At 40.6% G+C, this 27,420-nt stretch overlaps 1 protein-coding gene across 16 annotated transcripts in view; it reads right to left on the bottom strand.

Annotated features, from left to right (window-relative positions):
• Positions 1–27,420, bottom strand: part of PCDH15 (protocadherin related 15) — a 771,473-nt gene that overhangs the window by 25,828 nt on the left and 718,225 nt on the right. For 13 of the 16 annotated variants that reach the window (XM_045024749.1, XM_045024752.1, XM_045024735.1 and 10 more), the window contains 4 exons: positions 25,786–25,962; positions 6,885–7,103; positions 3,247–3,255; positions 49–159 (listed from right to left, as the gene is read on the bottom strand). In XM_045024749.1, coding sequence (XP_044880684.1) covers positions 49–159; positions 3,247–3,255; positions 6,885–7,103; positions 25,786–25,962 — 516 coding nt within the window. The remainder of the gene's footprint in view (positions 1–48; positions 160–3,246; positions 3,256–6,884; positions 7,104–25,785; positions 25,963–27,420) is intronic. The other 3 variants (XM_045024750.1, XM_045024736.1, XM_045024746.1) reach the window with 1 other exon arrangement.

The raw sequence follows: 27,420 nt of genomic DNA, 5'->3' as shown, positions 1-27,420 counted from the left end.
GGCTTGGTTCACTAACAATTTTAGTGATGAATTACAATGAATACTTACATGGTGCTGTCACCGAGTTCTTCATAGAGATTATTGGCAGCGCTACTTGATGGTTTGCCGGCTGGTAAGGCCATCTGGATTCTTGCTGTCTTTGCACATTCAGCTTGCCGCCTTTGGTAAGTTGTGCAGAGAGGGAAAAAATATGTGTTAAAAATATTCTATAGCTTACATGGGCTGACATACAGTAGTCAGATGGTAGTTCCTCAAACATTATTGGTTTTGTATTCAAAGAAAAGTAATCATGTGAGCAATTTGTTTCAGCTTTGTATCACTCCAGGGCTTGCTCTTTCATTATGGAATTCCAGAGCTCTAAAATGCATCTAAATACTATCATCCACTTTTAAATAATTGCCAAACCACCTGATCATCATGAAATAATAAGACATTCATTAGCAATTACATTTAATTGAGTAAGAGGTCAATTAAGCTTTAACAATATTTGTTTTCATCAGGTGGTATGTGGTGAACTGGCTGTTTTGGCAAAGTCCTTCATTTATTGATGTCACATTTAAATTTAAACATTTGTAAAGTTTAATTTTTATGAATTGTAACACCTTCATCAGCATAAGAGCTGGTCAACAATTTCCCATTTGAATGATTTTTCCAAATGCCCTTTTTGTAAAATCAAAATTTTCTGCATGAAAATTTCAGTTTTGTTGAAAAATGTTGATTGTCTATCAGGAAAATTGAAATGATGGCCACCTGGAAAGCTCTTGTTAATTTTGCCTTCTGTCTGCAGGCAGAAAGTGAAAGTAACAAGAGCCTTCCAGGCAGCTGCAGAGACTGAGCACCGTAGCTCTGGGTGAGAGGAGAGGCAAGGAGGATGAACTCCAGGGAGGCAAAGAACCAGGGAAGAAAATTAAATTGACAAGAGTCTTCTAGGTGGGCAGCTGACAAGCCTGAAAATTTCATTTTGGATGTCCTGAAACCAAATTTTTCAGGAAATCTCTTTCTGCAAAAATATTTAATTTTTTTTAGGGGAAAAAAAACAAATTTTTCACAGGAATGGACATCCTTTTTTTGGCCAGCTCTAGTCAACACGTAGACCATAAAGTCAAGCCCTCTAGTTCATTTGTAGGGATGAGACAGAGCAAATAATTACCAAGTAACTGGTAACAGGATTGAGAGAAATTTAATTCAGAATAGAGTACAACAGGCTCTACCTTGATTTTCAAAATAAATCATGATTATTATTATTCACATTTATATTATGGTATGCCTGGAGCTAAGATATCATTTATTGAAGTTCTAAAATCAATTGAAAATAGGGAAGTAAAACTGGTTCATTATAAAATTTTATTGTGTTATATGAATATATATATATATTTGGCTGAAAAGATTTGGATGGTAACTAGAGTTACCAAGCTCTTACTCTTTAACCTTCCTCCCTGCATCCCCCAAATTAACAATACTGAAGTCTGAAATTCTCAGACCCTGGATTGCTCTGGCATTACCCAATAATTGTTTCTTCTGAAGAACTAACCTCATTTCCCCTTTAGAATGCTAGTTTTAAATAATGATATTCATAACCAGGTATTTCTGGGATATGCACTATCCATAGTATATAACCATTACTGATATCGGGCTAAATTAGCCCAGATATAATTCTATTTAATTGAATTGAGTTACTCCAGGGATTAATTTGGTTTACTGACTTCATGTTTCAATGAACATTTATTTCCTGGGTCAATAAATCATGATGTTCACCTCAACAGAAGTCAATATCTGCTAATGACATCTCTTAAACATTAAAAGGCCACACAAAGCCATGGAACCGATGGTTTCTGTACTATAATCCTACTTTAAGGCTATACCACTTCAAAATCTTGGTAAAGAACAATCACCCAATGATTACAAAATTACACAAAGATACAGAAATATAAACAGCACAGGATAGGATCCTCCTGCTCTATCCTGTGCTCTATATAAGTGACAGACCCTGGTTGTCGGCGGGTGGCCCTTAGCCATATGCTCCTTAACTAAGGCTCTAGAGCAGACTCATTAATTTCTTGGTGCCATTAGATGGGATAGAACAACACACCCAGGAGGTGTGTGGGTTACATAAGCAAAGCCTTCACATTTTATTGTGTTTTCTTCAGCATATCGGTCCACATTTCCAAATTCAAATTAAGTTAATAAAATAAATGATGTAAAAAGCAAGTGGTTCAGTTAACACCAAAAAATCAAGTTTATTGGCATATATACATATATAGATAGATATGTGGGGGGTGTTTTCAGTTTAATATAAACTATTTTTTAATATCAAGCTATTATTTATTTAGTATGTATGTGTCACATACATGGTATTTCAGCGTTTCACTTTGTTACTTGGATTCCCTAGCTAGGCAGAGCCTGTGAAAAAAGTTAAAAGAACATTCAGTTCAGCAGCCTGTGAGTTGGCAAAAGTCCCTTTGGTATCATAATTTTCAGGATCAAAGTGAAAAGGACCCCTTATATGAACAGAGGCAGGCACCATTTTACTGGCTTCCCCTTCCTGGCAATTTGGCTCCTGGAGTAGAAGGGACAGCTGGCGTAAACATAGTGTGGCTTTTAGAAGCACCTATAGAATTGATTCTCACCAGAATTAACCTTCACTTGAGTCATGAATGAAATAAGGGATGATGTTGTGCCTCCATGTCCCACACAGCCCCAACAGAAAATTCTTCACAGAGAAAAAGAGAGATTGTTGTTGTGGAAGCATTATTTCACCTTCAGTATGGGCCTAAGACCCCCTCCATGTGCTTTAGTGAAGTAGACACTCAGAGCATACCATTGATTTACCAAACCTGCTATCTCGGCTATGACCCTGGCCAACACCTGATCTTTTATAAGACGGCATCCCATCTTTAAACCTGTGCATAAAATGTACCTAGTTAATTGTATAATGCTGTTCAATGGGGAAAAAAATCCTTTCTTCTTTCTGCAGGCAAACAGCATGACATTTGATTGCCTTATTTTAGCATATAACTGAATGTTTTATTAAATGGTCATAAAATTAACAAGTTTCTTTTTAAATCTCAGGTAGCAATGCATTCTACAGTTTGACTATATGAAGTATTTCCTTTCACTGGCAATACATTTACTTCCCTTAAATTTCAAATGGCCTTTGTTCTTGTATAATGATAAAAAGTAGATATTGATCGGATATCATTATTCTTAAACAAGGTGTAAGAAGCAAATCTAAAAGTAAATACTTACTCTTTAAATCTGTTGTCATGCAAGAGAGAGAGAGAAAGTCATGTTAGAAGGGTTCCATTTATAACAACAATTATTTGAAACAGTGAACTTTATATTAATAATAAACTAAGAGTGACAATCATTTTACATGTTAAATTGCAAAATTAATGACATATTTAAGAACCATTATGTTTCAGTAACTGAAAATCATTCAGTTCCTTTTGTGATTGTGAGACCGTTATAAAACTATCATCCATAAAACATGAATTACAAGGGGACAAATTAGTTATGGGCTACACCGAATCTGAAAAAAAAACATTGATTAAAGATGTGGATTTTGAAGTATGAATTAGGATTTTTACAAGTGGAATATTACAGATGAATTAATTTTTATAATTTCCTCCTCATTTTAACATGGCAAATATTAAATAAACAGTCCTTCATAGTAAAGCACAATTACATTTTGGCTTCTATGTGGAATATGCCACCCTTATTATGATTAATTCATACTATATTTTTCATAATTCGCTTTTTGGTTTGTCTTAGATAGCGAATTTCAAAGCATCACTTAAAAGAAAATAATAGTGATAATCTATTAGATTATTTACAAGCAATACATACAGTCAGTCAGCTGTGCTTTAACAGTGATAATTTCACATTAAAAGTAAGCAATGTAAAACTCATTTAGTTTAACTTTTATTTTTTTTTTAAATGTAATAAGTAAAATTAATTCTTTGGATGTTAGTTGATCACTGAGCCGGAAAGCATTGAAAAACTACCTACTACACACAAAAGAGTTTTAATATCAAGCAAGTCTTAATGTTTCCATTATATGTGCACTGAGTGTGACAGTTACATTTATTCAGCTATAATCTTTGCACTAAGTGGCAAAATTGAGCAGCTAGTTTGCCAGAAATGTTATCGAGAGATTATATTAAAGCAGCTTTGAAAAAGGGGAGCTAAGGAGTAAGACAAAAATGAACTTATTTTCTAAACAATTCAATATAATATAAGGTTTATATTAAGATGGAAATCAATTATATTCTCTTCAGTCTAAATTAATTCTATTGATTTATTTTTCATAATACTAATAATTTATTTGTGGTGGTTCGATATAAAGTCCAACTCTACATGATATCTGTAGACAAAAAAATTGTGATTTTAGACGGACTAAATAGATTCCTTAAAGCAGCCTGATGTATTTGGAACCTGATTCTGTTCCAATGCATGTCAAGGGGAATTTTGCAATTTGCTTTTCCTTCCTTGAAAGAAATCACACAGTAGTCACATTGCAAACTAATGACAAATCTTTGTTTGGTAAAAATTTACTGCATGCAAATTTTAAACACAGTATGACTCAAGAAACATGGGAGACCTGATCCAACATAGGGATATATTTTCTGGAAGCATATTCTGAGGTGCAGGCCTCTCAAAGGCATATTTTGCCTGGAAGGGGAATGGTTAAACACTGCTTGGGGAGAGCAGTGTGGATAGGAAACCTGGAGGATGTGCTTATTCAGCACATACTCCCCATTCAATCCTGATAGAGGGCTCCAGTTATCCTTTAGTGTTTATCCTCCCTAGGTAAAGCCCCTGGCTAGTGCAGGAGCTGATTAAACTCATGGCCTTTCAGACTCTTTTTGGAAGATTAGTCTCTAAAATAACCTGGTAAAATGCAGATATAAATGTTAGTCAAACAAATATCAGCCATTTAAAAATAGCTATAAAACAGTTACTCCTCTTATGTGACTATTAAGCATGCCTTCAGGCATACTAGTGTTCTTTCATGCAGTGATGTCTCCTTAAAAGATTAAGTAAATTTGATTTATAACACAAACCACCAGAATGCTGATCATCCCTATCTCTAGGAAATATTCTAACTCAGCTATTAAAAATGCCAAAATACAAGTACTCCATTTTTAAAGAGAATTGTTACTCAACTTACACTACTAAAACATAAGATTGCATTTGATTTTAATATCTGGAGCCCAAAGTGGTATCCACATACAATATATAATGGATACAGACAGATATACAGTCAAATTTAGCCTTATCATAAGTACAACTAAATTTATGTCACTGTAGTTGCAGTTGCTTATGACAGGGCATTGACAAACAGTACTGTGTTCTATCCCAGTTACCATGTAGGAAGGAACAGCACGACTGATAAGCCTAAAATCTGACCTGGTAAATTACACCATATTGTAGACCTGCAATAATATTCATATTCCAGTGATCTATTATAATACATGCACATTGGTTTCTTTATATTCTTTCACCCAGTGATACATGGCCTCAAGTTGAGGTCTGCAAAGGCACTGGTACTTAATCATCCCAATATAAAAGACAGGGATCTGATGTCGGAGCATCCTCTGTAAGAACTTCTGAGCTCTGGAAAGCCCTCCCACGCTTGGTTCTAAGTAGCTGAGATTTGTGGAGTAATAGGGCATGCTGCAGGGCCCATTTGCTTTACCTGGCCTTTGAAGAGAAGGAGAGAGATTGAGGTATAGGCTGATGTATGGAGGTGTTAGTATTTGATTATCGACTACTGTCTGGTGGAAAGTGTGAGCTGACTGAATTGCATTTTGTTTTTGTAATTTTAAATATTGGAAGGTTGCTCAGAGATTCTATATGGATATGTATATTTTTTTATTGAAAGGAAAAAGGAAATGTCATATATGGTCTCAATTTCCAACTGAGTATATGTATTAATGAGAAAACCTCAAATTGTTGGGTCAGATGAGCACCCAAAAGTTGAGATGTTTATCCATTTGTTAGCCAAACTATTTAAAATTCTTGACTCCATTAAGTGTAACAAGAAATTTAAAGCAAATTAAATTCTCATGAGATTTCTGCCTATTTAAAAAAGCTAGAATACAACAAGAACAACCTTTCTACAGTATGTTTTGATGCTTGAACTTCAGTCCCAGCTGGAATCAAGTAGTTCACAGGTATGAAAAAATAAAAAATAATAATTGCCTCATATTTTAGAGCCACAATAAAATTTTGGGTTATCTCATTTTCCCTGCAATATAAATGTTGAATCTCGATTCATATACTGAGCTACCAATAGTTTGGGCATATATCAGGGTTTCTCAAACAGGGGTTGCCGCTTGTGTAGGAAAAGCCCCTGGCGGGCAGGCCGGGCCGGTGTGTTTACCTGCCCCATCCACAGGTCCAGCCGATCGCGGCTCCCATTGGCCCAGAGCAGTGATCGGCTGGAACTGTGGACGGGGCAGGTAAACACACTGGCCCGGCCCACCAGGCGCTTTCCCTACACAAGCAGCAACCCGTTTGAGAAACCCTGGCATATATGGACTCAGAGTTCTGGCTGAAGCATGATAAAGAGAAAGCTAGATAAGAAATTCAGATTGCAATCCGTGTTCACATGTTTGATATTTGGATTCAGGATTTTGGTTTCACTTCATCTATAATCTGAAATAATTACTCCATCATATACATATAATATAAAGAAATACATATATACATAAAGACATGATGAGGAGTCAAACATTAAAAATAACCAGACTGTAGATTGGCTATGTAGACAGCTTTCAAAGCAGACCAGTGTTCAGGGCTATCAACTGTAGTTCCCCTTGTAGTAAGTGTATAGATTATTAGAAAAAATTTTCAATGACAAAGAAATGTGGAGTACTTACTGTCTGTAGCTGACCATAACGATTAAAATAGCAGGCATGCAGCAAAGGATGATTATGACAGCCAAAGCAAGCAATGCCCCTTCTGTGTAGCCTACAGCTTGTGCCTGCTTCTTAACATTGGCCACCACATCCGGGGTGCGGATTTCCAGAATACGCCCTCCTTGTCCAAGGTATGGCTGAAATTCTTTATTGATATCCAGAAGTTTTCCATCCAAAAACCTTCAATATTACAAAACAGAACTATTACAGCAGACCTAGTTAATTCTGTTCTGACTACTAGTTCACTGAGTTAATAACTATATGTTCTGTATATAGTGCTATAACATATACCTCATCTTTATGTACTTATGAATCTTACTATTCTTTCATAACCCCTTTTTCAGTATTATCATTGATGTATTTAATATTGATCTCCCCTAGAGACTGATACCTTGATGTGTTGGGGTCACTTGTCTCCATGACCCCAAGAGCTACTTCAATGGGAGTTAGAGTTAAACAAACATGACAGATTGAAGGACAGAGACCAGGCAAAAAAAAAAATTTTTTTTTAAATCAGTCTTTTGGTCCTCCTGGTTGAGTGTTGAGCATGAAGTTGATTTAACCTCATACAATACTTTTGTTCTGGAAACAGTAGAATAAATAAAATGCCAAATACAGATCCTTGGATAAGTGGATAGCCCTCAAATGGACAGCATGATGGATATCAGCCAAAAACAGCTATGAAAGATCACTGTTGCCCTGAAGAACTAAGTGTTCCAGGCTCATTCCAAACTTTGTGTGGGGTTTTGGAATGTGAGGACTATGTTAGCATCAGAAAGTCAGCCCAAATCATCAAAGAAATGGAAAATTATAACACAGAACTCAGGTAGCCAGATGCAGATATAATCAAAATGACTGCCTAGGAAGGAGTACTGTGGAAAGGGATCTGGGGGTCATAGTGGATCACAAGCTAACTATAAGTCAACAGTGTAACGCTGCTGGAAAAAAAGCAAACATCATTCTGGGATATGTTAGCAGGAGTATTAAGCAAAACACAAGAAGTAAGGCTGATACTGCAGTCTGCCCCAGGACGTGGGGCTAGACAATGACTGGCAGTAGCCATATACTGAGGCAAGGTGGGGACAGAGGGTGGGGGTTCCCTGGGGAGGGGAGACCCTGAGAGAAAGGGGTTACTGCCAGGGGGCAGCACCCCAGGAAAAAGGCCATCGGGTCCAGGGAGGGACACAGGGACCAGAGGACAGGTGGATCACCGGCCTGCAGAGGGCACTCCAGAGCTGAATCGAGCTAATTCCCGAAGACGACCAGCAGGAGGCGCCGCAGGGGTGAGTCGGGCCGTCTAGATACCCATGAAATCCAGATGGAGGAAGAGAAGGAGTTGCATTGATCTTGAATGTTGATGGACAAAGAGCAATTTTAGACTGGTAATCAGTTAATGGCAAAATTATACAGGCAAGATTTCAGACACTGTCATTCAATGTTATATCCTACTGAATGAATAGGACAAGGTTGATCAGGCTACTTGTTATTATATTCTGCAGGACTTCATCAGCAAAGTCCTACGACATGTTTTGGGCAATATGAATGCTATGGTGGGGATAGACAATCATGGCATAATGGCACACATGGAACTGGCTTCCATCAAAATGGTGGCAAATGTGTTCTTGAATTATATGAGTTGAATCAGATTATTATTAAAGGGACACTCTTTCCTCATAACGAGAGCCATAAAACAACATGGATCTCCCCTGACAGCATTACTAAAAATAAAATAGATCATTTTTCTACATAGAATGTTCTAATCATCACTTCAAGATGTCTGCATATACAACAGAGCATACGTAGGCAGTGATCATCAACCATGTATTGCCACCATGAAAATGAAATTGAGGAAACTATGAGTAAAGAAAATTATAAGAAAGATTAACATAATTAAGCTTGGGGATGAACAAATAAGGAATGTTTCTGAATTACAGCTTTCAAACAAGCTTTCAAATATGGCAGAAACAGTATTTAAATGATAAAGAAGTGGCATGGGAAGCCATTAGCAAATCATATATCATTCTTGAATCTAGCAAAGTTAGGAAGGAATAGTGGACTATCAAGACCACGTGGGATGTTATTGCATAAAGAAAACAAGCTAATTTAAATCTACTCAATGCCTTACGACCAAAGTAAGGTAAACAATGAAAAGAGGAATATAGAGATAAAGAAGTAAGAAAAGATCAGCCAGAAAAAGCATATCTCAATAGATAGGTCCTGGAAACAGAAATGGCAGCAATGAAGGAACACATGAGAACACTTTATCAAACCACTATATGACTTGCTGGAGACTTTAGCCACAGGGAAGGTCCAATGAAAGATAAACAAGGGAAAACCTTAGACCAGCAAATGAAAAGATGGATAGAACACTTCCATGACATCCTTAACACACTCTTGCCAGAAATAACATTTAACTTTGATAATCATAGAATCATAGGGCTAGAAGGGACTGCAAGGGTCACCTAGTTTAACCCCCTGCCAAGATGCAGGATTTGTTGTGTCTAAGTCATCTAAGACTAGATGCCTATCCAGCCTGCTTTTGAAAACCTCCAGCAACCTCGCTATGCAGTCTGTTCCATTGTCCTACTGTTCTTACAGTTAGGAATTCCCCCCCACCTCCAATCTTTTCTAGGGAAAATGGCAGAACTTGATGTTTGCTGTGAGGATATTACTCCAGATGAACTTGAAGTAGCCACAGAAAGATTAAACAACAACAAATCACCAGGTGAATATCAAATCACAGAAGTCCACCCCAGACTCTAGGCTTCAGAGCCCAAGCTCCACCCTGAGCTGCAACTTCAAAGTATTGTTTATACAGCCATTTTTACAGCACAAGCCCACTAGCTTGAGTCTTTTGTCCTGGGCTGGGAGGCTCACTCTGAAATGTTTAAACATATCCTGACTGACCTCACTTCTCTCATATTAAAAGGAATGAGATTCCATGGAGAAGATGCCACTAAACTGCCTTTCAATTATTTTTGATGTCATTCTTACATCTGCTCTGCATAAGAAGTTAGATCATTTAGCCTCTAAGTATGTGCTATTTATCCAACAAAGCATAGCATGTATTGGGCCAGATTCGTTCCTGTGTCAAGATCTGCTTGGGGCTGGGGCGAAATGAGAGAGCCACAATTATCAAGCCACACCTGCTCCAGTAACTGTGTAAATTAGAGAAAGCTAGGGAAATGCCTTTATGCTCAGGTGGGGGATGGCTTATGCAGGAACCTGTTCAAGCTAGTTCATAGTACCTGCTCTTTCAAGGGAATTCTAAGCTGAGCAGCTGTGTCCAGATTCCTGAGTGGCATGCAAAGAGGCTCGAACAGGGGAAAATAATGCCCACAGTCTTTATAATACTTTAACTACATTAAGTAGAGCACAATCATACATTTTTTAAGTTAGTTTGGGACTCATGAAAGTTGCTAGTCTGACATCAATGTAAACTGAGTGTTCTATTTATTCAGAGAATGTACAGTACAAAAATCAGTATAAAATCAATATCATGCCACCATAGATTTTCAACCCTCTTCTGGAAGAAGTACTACTACTGTAGTATAATGCATGCAGTGTAGTTGTAGCTGTGTTGGTCCCAGCATGTTAGAGAGACAACATGGATGAGGTAATATCTTTTACTAGATGAAGTTCTGTTGGTGAGAGAGACAAGCCTTCAAAGAAGGCTCTGTGTGGCTCAAAAGCCTGTCTCTTTCTGCTGAGATTTTCACCAAGAAAGCAATTGAAATAACCTTGTCCACTACACACTGGCTATATCCCATTAGCTCATTTTACATATTTCATCAAGACAGCCATCAGATGACAATACAATTTGATCGCAACCAACATTGACTAGTATTTTCAATTCTGGACTGTTGGCTTCTGACTATTAGTAGAAAACTATAACAACACAGGTATGAAAATAGACAAAGGAGTTTGCCAGGGTAGATTTAGACATTACTGGAAATTAGAGGTAATTATCAGGGACTACATTCTACTGTCATTACTCGAAATCTACAGTAACTACAGATGTATAATAGTGTAAGAGAGTATAATTTTGGACCAAAGTTAACAAACTGGTGTATTGAGATACACTGAAAAAAGCAAAATAAATTTTGCTGAAACTAGAGATAGTATTGCTTAGTTTAGGTGTCAGATTATAGTTTTGTAAACTGATCTGAGTAAGGGGCAGCATATGGCTATGCTATTCCAGGAGCGCACCAGGGAATTAATTGTGATTGAGAATCACAATTAATTCCCTTATTCTCCACTTACCATACAGGAATAGGGCTTTTCCAAAAATTTCCATCTTAATTGTTTTTCGATGAAAAATTTTGGTTTTGATTAAACTACAAATTAAAATTGTCACCAGGGGATCTGCTTTCCACAGAAAAAATCATTTTTAAATCAAAATGTTTTGGCCTAAAACTCAAAATCTAACAGATTTTTTTTTCCTGGGCCATGATGTTCTTTTCAAAATGGCCTCCTAATCGTGGGCAGGTTCTGACCAAACTCCCATTGACAACAACAGGCGTTGACAGCCATTTTGAAAGAGGACAGTTCCACATGGTCTTCAGTGTAATAAAAAATTATTCCTCAGGGGTCCTTCTGAAGTTATGAACAGTAATGCAATATAGTACCATTAATCAAAAATACCTTCATATGCAATCTATGCATATGAATTCCATTTAGTTTAAACTCTAAAGGAAGTTTGAAGTGTCTGTGTTATTACATTATAATATCATTTGAGATACAGAAACAATCCGCTACTGAGCACTAAATTTATTAAAGGACCATTTTTTAAAATTAATTTTAACTGAAACTAGTTAACTTTTACCTTTAAAATCTCAGAATATTCATTCTAAAAAAATCAAAAAGTGCTATAATTTTTGGGAGGATATGCTGTTTTCTTCATATGCAACAAAGTGGTTGAATCTTTGCTTATGTGTAATGTTCAGCTAAGCATGAACTATGGAAACATGAACAGTGCTACCATACTACCACCTTGATAATGGAATAATGATTAATCATTCATTGATCCATCAACTCCTTCTAACCAAAGGTCTTGAGAATAATATTTTCTTTAAGAAAGAATACTTTCTCCTGTTTTATTACTATGTTTTGCTAACATTCATAACTAAGTCTTTGGCCCATTTTCAGATAATGTGTTTGTTTTTGGTAATTTAGCAAAACTAATTTACCCTTACCTAAACAGAATCTGCAATATGAATAAAGAACAGGAGTACTTGTGGCACCTTAAAGACTAACAAATTTATTTTAGCATGAGCTTTCGTGAGCTACAGCTCACTTCTTCGGATGCGGATACAGACTAACACGGCTGCTACTCTGAAACCTGCAATATGAATGTTGAAAATGGAAGCATAATGGAGACCAGAGCTCTAGTTCTTCATTTGCTCACTAGATGTCACTGGTGTATGGTAGATGTCTTCTGTGCTGATGAAGAATATGCAAGTATTCAGCTTTGCCAGCATTATACCTCTGGGAGACTTTAACACTGTCTCAGTTAAGATTCTGTTAACATTGTTTTTTACAAACCCTTATTTTAAGGGGTTCATAACTCAACCTACACATTCACTGCATGACATACTGCACAAGGGCTCAGATGGGTGGATTTTTTAAATGCAGGATATTTTTATGGTGAATAGATAGTAGAGAATTTTTTATAAATTACAATGCTTTTAGTGCGCTAATCAATAAAAAAACATGTAATTAAAATATGCTGGTATTTTCAGTCCAAATAGTTTAAATGGTTTAATTGCTTTTTAGTCATTTGTGGAGGAAATAATTTGATGCAGTTGCTGCTATACTTGAGAATAACCTCAAATAGATTTTCTATACTTACTGTGCATTCACAAGACAGCACATAGGCCAAGCCAGATCATATATTTAACCCTTATTGATTATGAGTTCTGAAGAAGACTGTGCAGTCCTCCTTGTTCATAAGTATTATCATAGAATTCAAGATCAGAAGGGACCATTATGATCATCTAGTCTGACCTCCTGCAAGATGCAGGCCACATAAGCCGATCCACCCACTCCTGAACTAATTCTCTCCCTTGACTCTGCTGTTGAATGCTCCAAATCGTGATTTAGAGACTTCAAGTAGCAGATAATCCACCAGCAAGCGACCCCTGCCCCATGCTTCGGAGGAAGGCGAAAAACCTCCATGGCCACTGCCAATCTACCCTGCAGGAAAATTCCTTCCCGATCCCAAATATGGCGATCAGCTGAACCCCGAGCATGCGGGCAAGACTCTCCAGCCAGACTTTCTGGAAAGGGCTAACAATATCCCAACATTGACCCTTTGTACTAATTACCAGTGTGGCACGTTACTGACCTATTGACTAAACCCGTTATCCTATCATACCATCCCCTCCATAAACTTATCCAGCTTAATCTTAAAGTCATGGAGGTCCTTCGCCCCCACTGTTTCCCTCGGTAGGCTGTTCCAGAATTGCACTCCTCTGATGGTTAGAAACCTTCGTCTAATTTCAAGCCTAAATTTCCTAACTGACAATTTATATCCGTTTGTCCTCGTGTCCACATTAGCACTGAGCTGAAATAATTCCTCTCCTTCCCTGGTATTTATCCCTCTGATATATTTAAAGAGTGCAATCATATCTCCTCTTGTCCTTCTTTTGGTTAAGGAAAACAAACCGAGCTCCTCAAGTCTCCTTTCATACGACAGGCCTTCCATTCCCCGGATCATTCTAGTGGCCCTTCTTTGTACTCGTTCCAGTTTGAATTCATCCTTCTTAAACATGGGAGACCAAAACTGCACACAATACTCCAAATGAGGTCTTACCAACGCCTTATATAACGGGACTAGCACCTCCTTATCCTACTAGAAATACCTCGCCTAATGCATCCCAAGACCGCATTAGCTTTTTTAACGGCCACATCACATTGCTTACTCATAGTCATCCTACGATCAACCAGGACTCCTAGGTCCTTCTCCTCCTCCGTTACTTCCAACTGGTGCGTCCCCATCTTATAACTAAAATTCTTATTAGTCATCCCTAAATGCATAACCTTACACTTCTCATTATTGAATTTCATCTTGTTACTAATACTCCAGTTTACAAGGTCATCCAAATCTCCCTGAAGGATATCCCGATCCTTTTCCGAATTGGCAATACCTCCCAACTTGGTGTCATCCACAAACTTTATCAGCCCACTCCTACTTTTGGTTCCGAGGTCAGCGATAAATAGATTAAATAAAATCGGACCCAAAACCGAACCTTGAGGAACTCCACTGGTAACCCCCCTCCAACCCGACAGATCACCCTTCAATACGACCCTCTGCAGCCTCCCCTTTAACCAGCTCCTTATCCACCTCTGGATTTTCATTTCGATCCCCATCTTTTCCAATTTAACCAGTAATTCCTCAAGCGGTACCGTATCAAACGCCTTACTGAAATCAAGATAAATTAGGTCCACCACATTTCCCTTGTCTAAAAAATCTGTTACTTTCTCAAAGAAGGAGATCAGGTTGGTTTGACACGATCTACCTTTCATAAAACCATGCTGTAATTTGTCCCAGTTGCCATCGGCCTCAAGGTCCGTAACCACTCTCTCCTTTATAATTTTTTCCATGACTTTGCATACTACAGATGTTAAACTAACAGGCCTGTAGTTACCCGGGTCACATTTTTTCCCCTTCTTGAATATAGGAACTATATTAGCTAATCTCCAGTCGAACGGTACAATCCCCGAGTTTAGAGATTTATTAAAAATCATCGCTAACGGGCTTGCAATTTCACTCGCCAATTCCCTTAATATTCTAGGATGAAGATTATCCGGGCCCCCCGATTTACTTCCGTTAAGCTGTTCAAGTTTGGCTTCTACCTCAGATACCGTAATGTCTACCCCCATATCTTCATTCCCATCAGTCACTCTGCCACTATTCCTTAGCCCTTCATTAGCCTCATTAAAGACCGAGGCAAAATATTCGTTTAGATATTGTGCCATGCCAAGATTATCCCTAATCTCCACTCCGTCTAAAGTTTTAAGCGGTCCCACTTCTTCCTTCTTGGTTTTCTTCCTATTTATATGGCTAAAAAACCTTTTGCTATTGGTTTTAATCCCCTTTGCTAGGTCCATCTCCACCCGGCTCTTTGCCTTTCTCACTGCTTCCCTACACCCTCTGACCTCAATAAGGTAGGTTTCTTTGCTGATCCCTCCCATCTTCCACTCCTTGTACGCTTTCTGTTTTTTCTTAATCACCCCTCTGAGACGCTTGCTCATCCAGCTCGGTCTAAAACTGCTACCTACGAACCGTTTTCCCTTTCTCGGGATACAGGCCTCTGACAGCTTCTGCAACTTCAACCTGAAGTAACCCCAGGCGTCTTCCGCCTTTAGATCCCTAAATATGTTAGTCCAGTCCACTTCCCTAACTAGTCGCCTTAATTTAATAAAGTTAGCCCTTTTGAAATCGTAAACCTTAGTCTCAGATGCAATTTTGTTTATCCTTTCATTTATTTTGAACCGAATTAGCTCATGGTCACTCGAGCCAAGGTTGTCCCCTACAACTATTTCCTCAACAAGGTCCTCATTACTCACCAAAATCAGATCTAAAATGGCATCCCCCCTCGTCGGTTCAGCAACTACCTGATGAAGGAATTCATCAGCTATCACGTCTAGGAAAAGCTGAGCCCTATTATTTTTGCTAGCATTTGTTTCCCAATCTATATCCGGGAAGTTAAAGTCTCCCATGATCACACAGTTCCTATTAGTATTTACCTCCTTAAAAACATTAAAGAGCTCTCTATCCATATCCAGGCTAGATCCAGGCGGTCTATAGCACACCCCAATCACTATCCCAGGGGACGCTCTAGTAGTTTTCTTCCCCAATGTCACCATTGCCCAAACAGACTCCGTATTATCATTTGCATTGCTAGTTATTTCGTTACATTTCACCTCATTATTGACATACAATGCTACTCCCCCACCTTTACCTTTGTTTCGATCTTTCCTAAACAGCACATACCCTTCCATACCTGTACTCCAGTCATGGCTACCGTTCCACCATGTTTCACTTATTCCTACGATATCCGGTTTCAATTCTCGGACCAGGAGCTCCAGTTCCTCCATTTTGTTACCTAAGCTTCTCGCATTGGTGAACAAACATCCTAATTTTTGCTGTTTGGCTCCTCTCACCCTTTTCACCCAACTTGGTAGGGACACAGTACTACCAGTATGACTTGTCGGTCTAGTATCCGTCCCCCCCCTCTTCCTTATACCTAACCCTCCCCCTCTGGTTATATCTGTTGTTATCCTGTTGTTTTCCCTCTCAATGTATAAATTTGGCGTGGAGAGTACCTGGACCTCTCCCAATCGTCTCCCCCCAATGTCTAGTTTAAAGCTCGTTTAATCAGATGAGCCAGCCTCCCTCCTAGAATTCTACTTCCTTCATTATAATGATTAGCGTATGTAAAAATCACCCATAGTTCAGAGAAATTCTTACTGTGCCCAACTGGCAATGAGCAGCATAGGCTAAAGTTTAAATTTTAAACAAAATTCAAATTTTACTGTTTTTTGTTTCTCCAAGTCTAATCTTGTATGTTATTTGAACAGAACTGTTTGAGTGGGAACGATTAAACGCAATCTGAAAAATTGCTATGGCGATACCACATCTGCTCTAGCCAATGACTCAGATGCTGAACTGCATTCAAGATGCACTTAGTGCAGTTCAGGAGATGAGTATAATAGTGGCTTTATGTACCTTTAGGTATTCGCCCCCACTCGCCAGTCTAACTCTGAGACTAGCTGGAGACTGGAGCAGTAGTGTAAGTTACACAGCCTTGATGCTGCCCTAATTTGTGTCTAGCTGCCAATAGCCCTTAGGTCCATTTTGGTAACAAGAGATGACAGGATACCTCAATCACTTCCTTCTTGTACAAACCATGCAGGGGGATAGTATAGGAATTGCTATTGTGGCTCTAAGTCACCTGAAAATTCATCACATATGGGGAATCTTTAGAGGACCAGATCTGCTGACACAAGGGCTAGGGTCATATCCCAATATTCATCAATAGACCCAATTAAAGATTCTTTTCTGAAATTGACAGGTAAAGGCGGGAACCTTCTATTAAAGCTCAAAATGTAGATTAAAGCCAGTGATCCAATTATGGATCATATACAGAATTACACTATATGTATTGTAAGTTAATGTTTAGTAAAGGCTCACTGAAGGACATCTGGAAGTATTTTCCCATACTCAAATAATTTGTATGAATGCTAAAACTACAAATGGGCAAACTCCTGGGCTAAATAGGAACTGTTCTGAATGTTCTCCGTACCTCCTATATTAAAATATGAGCCTCTTCCACGAATGGGAAATACTGGGTTAGGCAGACCCATCCCCAGTACCATCTCATAACCCCTACCATTGGCCATCTCTAGCTCTGTATTTAAATAGAGACTTGATGTGTTTCTCTATTTCTGACTATTAGCCCCTGAGGCTGAACCTCCCTGTTAAAAGCCCAACTACGGGTAGGAATGCCGCAGTTTTAGGGAAGGAGTTTCTCTAGATTTGAATAAGCATCTGAGCTTATCTGAACCAAATCTTTTGAGATTCACCCATCACTAGCTAAAACATGGTAATGCTTCAGATTTCAAGTAATGAAACTCTTACTTCATTCCTGTCCTTTACTTTACTAAGATGATGCTCATTCACCTCTACCCCAAGGGCAGGAAAGTATTCTCCAGGATTTTGCTGATTTAAATTTTTAAAAGCTTTAAAAGAAAAAAAATGCACTGGCTATGGAGGAACATGAAGCATTTTAATGAGGTTCCTTCCACACCTAGTATTATCCTGTAGCAGTACAAACCGGGAAAGCTAATGCTTTCTATACGTTTGAAAATTTGCATTTTAACCTCTCCTCACTATACAATACTGTATATCCAAGTCTGGACTACAAAATACATTTCTGTACTTTCAATGGACCCTGACATAAATATGGTAATTGCCCACATGCATGTGTATTGGTTCACTTTGTAGGTAGGTAGATTAAGGCAGGATCTTGCAGGAATCCAAGTCTGAATTTAGGAACACTGGGCTATAAGGATCTACAAGGGTTATCACAATCATCATGATAGCTGGATCACACACTATCTACAGGAAGTATGTTCAAACTGGTGTGCACTTGGTAGAGCCATTCTCTAACTTCCCAAGAGTCCCAACAACTTCACTGTCAAATGTGGTCATCTGGGATGAAAGAGTCAAGGGACAGCAGGAATAAAGAGTTTAGGGGGGCCTAAACTGTGGGCCCCATTTAATTTGAATGAATCCCACATGCAAATACCTCTCTATCCATAATGCAGGGGCAGATTATCCCACCAGTTGTGGATACAACTCCCATTGACTTTGTTGAGAGTTGAGTGCAATTGAGGAGGTAATTGGGCCCTGGGTTCTTCTCAGGGGATTTGACAAGCACTCTTTTTATGGATACAGCAACAGATCTCTTCTGTACTTCCTCAGAGGACCTGTAACAAGCACCCACTGATTATTAAGGGGGTCAGCCTAATCCAGGCACTGTATGTAATCCCTCTATCCATCCATCATGCAACTATTTGCTTCACCCTGTCTGTTCTATCATCCATTTGCATCTATGGCACACATTAAATGGATTTAGAACTAGTTGATAGGTCTTGAAATGTAATTGTAAATGGGGAATCATCATTGTTGTGGCTCTTGTAGGGTCCTGGGGGGATTGATTCTTGGCTTTGTGTTACACGTCTACCCCGATATAATGCTACCCGATATAACATGAATTTGGATATAACGCGGCAAAGCAGCACTCCGGGGGGCGGGGCTGCGTGCTCCGGTGGATCAAAGCAAGTTCAATATAACGTGGTTTCACCTATAATGCGGTAATATTTTTTGGCTCCCGAAGACAGCATTATATCAGGGTAGAGGTGTATTTAACACTTTTATCAATGATGAAACAAAACATAAAATCATCACTGATAAAGTTTGCAGGTGACAAAAAAATTGGGGGAATGTTAAATAAAGAAGAGGACAGGTCACAAATACACAGCAACTTTGGATTGCTTGCTTAACTGGATACAAGGAAACAATACGAGTTTCAGTATGACTAAACGTAAAGTCGTAAATTTAGGAAGAAAGCAGGTTATACTTTGATGATGCGAGGCTCAATCTTCAGAAGCAGACTCTGAAAGAGATTTTGGAGTTGTGGTGAAAGATCAGCTGACTATGAGCTCCCAGTATGATGCTAAAAGGGCTAACAAGATACTTGGATGCATAAACAAGGGCATATCAAGTAGGAGTATAGAGATTATGTTACTTCTGGAGTTGGTATTGTTACAACTACTGTCAGAATACTGTGCCCTGTTCTGGTGTCTGATGTTTAAAAACTGGAGAGGGTTCAGAGAAGAATGCTTAAAGGACTGGAAAACATGCTTTACAGTTAAAGTCTCAAGGAAATTATCAAAGAGAAGATTAAGGGGTGATTTGATCACCTCTATATTTACACGGAGAATAGAAATTAGATAATAGAGGGTTCTTCAATCTAGAAAAATCCAATGGCTGGATGCTGAAGCTTGACAAACTAGACTAGAAATAAGAGACAACATTTTAACAATCAGGGTAAATAACCATTAGAACAATTTACCAAGGGGCATGATGAATTCTGCACTGGAAATTCTAAAATCAAGATTAGATGTTTTTCTAGAAGATATACTCTAGTTCAGACAATAATTAATTTTGGAAAGTGCTGTGGCCTCTGCTATACAGGAGATCAGACTCTTCTGGCCTTATAATTTTTACCTGTATGGATCTAGGTGCCTCATACTGTAATTAATCCAGAAGAAAGCTTACAGTCATTTGCTTTTTAGATCTGTGATGGACACAGACTGCCTTATGCCATCTTTGAATGCTCTGGTCTAACTCTCACTGCAGGAGAAGCAAACACTAAGGCCTGGTCTACACTAGGACTTTAAATCGAATTTAGCAGCGTTAATTCGAACTAACCGCTCAACCGTCCACACCAGGAAGCCATTTAATTCGAACTAGAGGGCTCTTTAGTTCGAATTTGGTACTCCACCCCGACAGGTGGAGTAACGCTAAATTCGATATGGCTAGCTCGAATTAGGCTAGGTGTGGATGCAAATCGAACTTAGTAGCTCCGGGAGCTATCCCACAGTGCACCACTCTGTTGACGCTCTGGACAGCAGTCCGAGCTTCGATGCTCTGAGCAGCCACACAGGAAACGACCCGGGAAAATTTGAATTCCTTTTCCTTTCTGGACAGTTAGAATCTCACTTCGTGGTTGGACATCGGGGCGAGCTCAGCAGCACCGGCAGCAATGCAGAGCTCTCCAGCAGAGGAGTTCATGTAATCTCTGAATAGAAAGAGGGACCCGGCTTAGACTGACCGGGAACTCTTGGATCTGATCGGTGTGTGGGGCGAGGAGTCTGTGCTTTCGGAGCTGCGCTCCAACAAACGGAATGCAAAGACCTACGAGAAGGTCTCCAAAGCCATGATCCAGACAGAGGATACAGCCGTCATGCAACGCATCGCCACGTGAAAATCAAGGACCCCAGACAAGGCTACCAAAAAATCAAAGCGGCAAACGGACACTACGGAGCCTGCCACCACTGCCCCACCAGTGACCATGGACTCTGATGATGGGACAGTGTCGACGGACAGTTCCTCGACGATGTTCACGGACGGGGAAGATGAGGAAGTGTTTGTGGAGGACGAGGCAGGCGAGAGCGCTTACAACGCTGGTTTCCCCGACAGCCAGGATCTATTCATCACCGTCACGGAGATCCCCTACCAACCCTCCCCGGCCATGAACCCGGATCCTGAATCAGGGGAAGGAGCAGTCGGTAAGTGCTTTAACCATGTTAACTTTTATTCTTAATATAACAGGAATCTGAAGTGTGTGAGAAGGAGGTCTCTCTATATATGGTGATAGAACAGAAATCCTCCTGGGAGATCTCCACGAAGCTCTCCTTCCGTTAATCGATAAGCATCAGCAGGAGGTTCCTGGGGAGAGCTGCCTTATTGGGTGCTCCGTGATAGCACCCTTTTCCGCGCGAGGCTTTCATGCGGTATTCAGGGAGCATTGCCTCCCCGAGCACGGCTGCATCGGTCCGTGGTTCGTGATAGATTTCACGCAGCATGCGCTCTCTATCTCCTTCAGTGCCCGTCCTCACGGTGATCTCGCTAGGAGACTCATGCATCTAAGTAGTGGAATTACTGTTATGGTGCGCCTGGTCCAAAGTATTTTTAATAAATCCACGGACAGATGGCATAGCACAGACTCAGCACGCAGCTGCGTGACGAGCGTAACGGAAAGCCAAAGAATATAATGGACGCTCATGGAGGGAGGGGGGAATGAGGACGCAAGGTATCCCACAGTTCCTGCTGTCTCCGAAAAGTATTTGCATTCTTGGATGAGCTCCAAATGCTTCTAGGGTCAAACACAGTGTCTGCGGTGGGTCAGGGCATAGTTCGGCAATTTGCGCACACACCCCACCCACCACCAGAAGTGAAAGGGAAAACAATCCTCTCTTGACTCTTTTACATGTCACCCTATCTTTACTGAATGCTGCAGATAGACGCGATGGTGCAGCACTCAACACCAACATCCTTGCTCCCCCCACGCTATGGATGGCTGATGGTACAAAACGACTGGTATCCGTCCTCATCATCAGCCTATTGGCACATGGGGCAGTGCAAAAGGACTGGTAACCATGCGTACTAGCATCTGTGAGGTCGATCAAGGGCGCCTGTCCCTAATTTTTCATGGTAGATGGTGCAGTATGGCTGGTAACCGTCCTCATCATTGCAACAGGGGGCTGAGCTCCATCAGCCCCCACCCTTCCTGTGTAAAGAAAAGATTGAATTGCCCCTGGACTAGCAGAGGGATGATGGGCTCCTTCATCCACAGTAATTAATGTCCTGCCTGGACTATCATTGCAGCTGGAGGCTTCCTTCCACTCATTTCTCACAAACAAGTCACTGTGTCTTATTCCTGCATTCTTTATTACTTCATCACACAAGTGGTGGGACAATGGTATGGTAGCCCAGGAAGGCTGTGGGAAGGCCGGAATGAACAGGTGGTGTTGTTGCAGGAGCACCCCCTGTGAATAGCATACAGCTCCAAATTTATGCAGGATCGGACACAGAGCAGCTGTGCTATCTGGTTCTATGATACAGTGGTTCTCTAGTACACTTGCCCATAATCTATGCAGGACTGATTCTATTTTTAGATACCAAAAAGGAGGGATTGACTCAGGGAGTCATTCCCAATTTTTGCTTTTGCGCCCCTGGCTGCTCGGCCAGGGGCACTTATGACAGCAGCAAATGGTGCAGTGCAAAACGACAGGTAACCATGCCCATCTTATTACCATCTTATTACCAATTTATGGTATGGTAGATGGTACAATATGGCTGGTAACCATCTCTGCTGTCATGCAAAAGCAAAAGCATGCTGCCGTGTAGCGCTGCTGGACCGCCTCTGTCAGCGGCATCTAGTACACATACGGTGACATACACAAAAGGCAAAATAGTGTCCATGGTTGCCACGCTATGGTGTATGCCAGGGCAATTCTGGGAAAACGGGCTTGAAATGATTGTCTGCCGTTGCTTTCCCGGAGGAAGGAATGACTTGCGACATTTACCCAGAATCCACCGCGAAAATTATTTGTGCTCCAGCAGGCACAGGGGTCTCAACCCAGAATTCACAGAGACAGCCTAGACTCAGTTAATTGTTCGCAAAAATGTATCTTTGCAAGGAATTCACTCCCTGTTTCCCATCTCACAGCTTCCACTGTCTCCAGACCTGCCACAGCATCCCCCTCGCAGAGGCTGGCAAAGATTAGGCGGAGAAAGAAAAAGACAAGGGACAAGATGTTCGATGAACGTATGGGCTGCTACCTAGCCGAGGCGGACCAGCAGAGCCAGTGGAGGGAGACCGTCTCTCTGTACCAGCGCTCACACAGCGAACGGGAGGAGAGGTGGCGTGAGGAAGACAAGCAGGCGACTCAAACAATGTTTGGACTAGTGAGGGAGCAAACGGACACGCTCAGGCGCCTTGTGGATGTTCTGCAGGACCACAGGAGGACAGAGCCCCCCTGCAGTGTATCTGCAACCGCCCTCCCCCGCCACAAAGTCCCATACCCCCCTCACCCAAAATAACCAGAAGGAGGGGCGCCAGAGGCCGTGTAAACTGTCACTGCACCCCAGCAGAGTGCTCAAGTACCCAAAAGCTCTCATACCCTACATTTGCAGAAGTCGTTCCCTTCCGGACTCACACAAGTCCCAATCCCAGTTCCATCCCCTAAGTGTCTACTTAAGTAATAAAAATACTTTGCTGTTAATTACTGTTTCCGTCATGTTTTTTCAAAGAAGACTGTGTTTGAATGGGGGGCGTGGGGAAGGGGGTTGTTAATTGCATAGGACAGTCACCTTTCCCAGGGTACACACACGGGGGCAGGATCAGCAGCGGGTCACACACACAGTGCAGTCAGTAGGCACCATGGTTGGTATGGGAGGTGGTTTCCAGGTTCTGTGTGGGCGTGGGGGATGTGACTTTGTAGCGGGGGAGGGCGGTTACAGATCTTATACAGCGGTCCTTGTCCTGGACCGCTGAGTCACGCAGCAGAGGAATCTGTATCCGTACTCCTCCGCCACAAGGTCACATATCCCCCCGCACACAGAATTCGAAAAAGAGGGATGGCAGGCTCCGTTGAAAGAAGCAGTCCGGCACTGCGGACCGCTCTAGGAGCAGGAGCCTGTCATTCGTTGAGTTTAGAGGCGGTCTTTACATCACCGCACACCCTACCCTGCACAGTCTGCCTCCCAGTTTCAACCCTTTAATGCAAAGTCATGAATAAAGAAACCTTTCTTCAGTAACAATGGGACATGTATTTTATTTTTACACGTGTGTTGGAAGTAGGGGAAACGGGGTGAACGGGGTATGTAACCGAAGAGGAGAGTCAACAGTCAGTGGGTAAAGAAACAGGGACAGGTTCAGCTTCTCTGTAAAGAAAATGAACAGTCACAGGTCACGCTGCTCGCTGGTATTTGAAGAGTTCCTTGTTGGTGTCCCAGGCGCCTGTATAGGGCTTCATGAGCAAGTGCATTAGCGGGCAGGCTGGGTCCCCGAGGATGACTTTAGGAATCTGCTCATCCACAACAGTTATTTCGTGGTCCGGGAAGAAACTACCTTCCTGCAGGCGTCTGAGCAGCCCACAGTTCCTGAAAACACATGCATCATGAACCTTGCCCGGCCACCCGACGTTGATGTTTGCAAAACGTCCCCTATGGTCCCCCAGTGCTTGCAGCACCATTGAAAAGTAGCCCAATTTCTCATCAGCTAACTGTGGAAGAGGTGGACGATAAAGTGCGAGGAGGAGAAAACGGCGATGATCGCAGCGGGCTCCATGCTTGCAGTGCTGTGGCGTCCGCGCTGTCACTGACCAGAAAAGTGCACGAACAGATTGCCCGCAGGCGCTTTCAAGGAGGGAGGAAGGGAGGTTGTGATTGACGGTTCAATGACGACACTTACCCAAAACCACCCTCGACACATTTCTCCCCCCAGCAGGCATTGGGGGCTCTACCCAGCATTCCAATGGGCAGCGGGGACTGCGGGAACTGTGGGATAGCTTCCCACAGTGCACCGCTTCCAAAGTCGACGCTGGCCCCGTGAATGTGGACTCAGAAATTCGAATTAGTGTATTTAGTATGGATACACAAATTCGACTTCATAAGGTCGAATCCACAAATTCGAACTAAGTTGATTTGAAATAGTCTTGTAGTGTAGACAAGGCCTAAGACAAAACGTAGGAAGAAGCAGCAGACAACAGTTGATCTGGAAAGACTAGGTAAGCCTTTTCCTTGCTTTCATACAAATACAAGGCTCATGGAAATACATTTGGAAACTAAGATAAAAATAATAGGTCTAAGAGGGTGATTTCTGCAGGTGGCAGAGAAGGAATTTATTTATTCATATATACATTTTGATTGAGCACAGTGCTTACAAAAAGTGACAGACTGACATCTCTGTAGAGTAAGGTACTCATTTAGTCCCATAAACTACCCCAGCCATTACCTAAAGATACCATGTCTAGGAGTGAGAAGATAGTTCCCATGCCATTCAGTCCCTGAGACTACCAAAGATAAGCCAATAGTTGCGGTGGTTTTTGTGATGCTGGCAAAATGTTCACCCACTTGGAAATGAATTAAGAACATGAAGGAATTGCCTTAGTGGATTAGACTAGTAGATTTACTGCCATATTTTGTCTACAACAGCAGCCAGTACTACCTTTAAAGGAAGGTTCATCAACCCTGTAGTGAGCAATGGCGCAAAACTACCCAGAGGGGAAGTTCTTTCCTAGCCCAATTAGTTAGTGGTTGGCTTCAGCCCTGAAGCATGAAGGTTTATAACCCCTATAATATTTTTAATCCTATGTAGATCCTATCCTAGACTGTGCATATTCTCACTACACATATAAATGTCTAGCCATTTAATATATGGCAATGACTTTCAGGCACTATCAATCTAGTCTTGGATTGCCCCCTCCCACATAAAGGTGACCACTAGTTTCACTAGAGTAGAAAAGCTCCATGAGAATACATTCCATAATAAGCTGCTCCATCAATCCATTGAAGGCGCAGGGTTTGTCTTTGTGGAATGAGCAGCAGGAGGCACCCACAAACATCACATTTTTCCAGAGATCTGTAAGAATCTTGGGAAGAATGGAATTGAAGGTTGTGAATCAGCAGAAGTCCAAGGCACTGAAGGACAATAAAGCTAGTGGGCTGCAAAACAGGCATCAAGAGTACAGACATCAGTGACAAATGATTTTAGATACTTACTTAAAAAGTTCATTCCTCATTATAGCTCGGTTTGTTTGAGGGTCAATTGCATAGACCATTAAGTCAGATTTGGAGTAATCCTCTTCTGAAAAGCCATCTCCAAATCTGCGGGCACCAATGGATTCTACCACAACCGTTGCACCAGGAATCTGATCTTGAACATAGCGTTCCAAAATCCTGAAAATGAAATAGTCAGAAAATTACAGTGATTTATTCATTCTAAAGAAGACTAACAAAAACCTGAACTGTAATCTAATAGACTAAAACATTGGCTTTGTAGGCTGCTAACCCTATGAGCCCCATTCATAAAATACCCATTCCAACATAACCTCTTAAATACTGACCTCCTAGGAAAAACTTAGCAATGTTAGGGGAAGTCACTGCACACTGTTTCCTTAAGTCTAGCTCTTTGTATTTATGATATAGTTTGAGTTTTAAATGACTCAGGGGAAATTGCAACTGTATTTTACAAATAAAACTGTCAAGCTTTTGTGGAATTATATGGTTTCAGAACTCTTTAGTTCTACCTTTACACTAGAGGGGTAGTAAATTCTCTCTCACACAAAAATAATATCCTCAACCATTTTCAGTGGAGTATATCATCTGGCTATACAGTATGATATAACATATCAGGTACCAGTATACCTGCAACTCCTAAAGGTGTATATAAACTTTACAACCATGGGAGAGGTTGGAACATTGGTCTGACAGGTTTACTACCGGAAAATAAAAATTATCTATAAACAAATTTCAAAAGTTATACAGAAAGTGACAAAGGAGGACAGATATCTGTTTCTAAATCACTTAACCTAAGTCCAAGATCTCAGGGGAATAACAACAATAAACTACAGCAGATCTACTTTATTTTACTTCCAGAAAAAGAAGCAATCAATGCAAACTGCTGTATATAGTATATGTCTGGATATTAATGGACGGAGGAGGCACACATCAGAGCCCTCACATCAGGGCCCTAGTGGGGCTCTGGTTGATCGCTACTTCCCACCACCTAACACAGATGTAATGAGGTTGAGAAGTGTCCACAAAAGAGAAACTAAACAACTAATAATTCCTCAAGAAAGGCTTTTAATAAATTATGACTATAAAGGCAACACAGACAGAATAAGAAAAACAGAATTAAAGACCAGCACTGAGTGAGGATTAATACAAATGGCAAGTTATAATGGAGGCAAGCACAAGTACAAGTGATATTATGCATTAACTACCTATTTTTATAAGTACACATACAAAAGGCAAATAATATTGAAAATAGTCACAAGCACATGCAACGCCACTATTACTGATTGCTTAGCAACTTCACATGTATTGTAACCACCCTCAAGAAATACAATTCTATATGCAATATGAATACATTGATTAACTATATTTTACTAACCTTAACCTACCTATAACCTTATATAACAACTTATAAGCTTTATTGACTTTTATGATAAACTTGATGGTAACTTATACTGAAGACAGGCACAGCGACTTGCAAAGCTATTATGATTTATAAACTACTAGCTTCACCAGTGCTGTACCTGCTTCCAGCAAGGCACAAAACATAGACAGTTACTGTATATCGATTAACTATTGACTACTACTATTTTTAAACAACTTAAACAATTTACTAATATA

This window comes from Mauremys mutica, chromosome 7, assembly GCF_020497125.1.
Source record: "Mauremys mutica isolate MM-2020 ecotype Southern chromosome 7, ASM2049712v1, whole genome shotgun sequence".
In the NCBI taxonomy this organism is placed as follows: Eukaryota; Metazoa; Chordata; order Testudines; family Geoemydidae; genus Mauremys; species Mauremys mutica.
The sequence above is the reverse complement of the archived record's forward strand: the minus strand, read 5'-3'. Positions and strand labels throughout refer to the sequence as shown.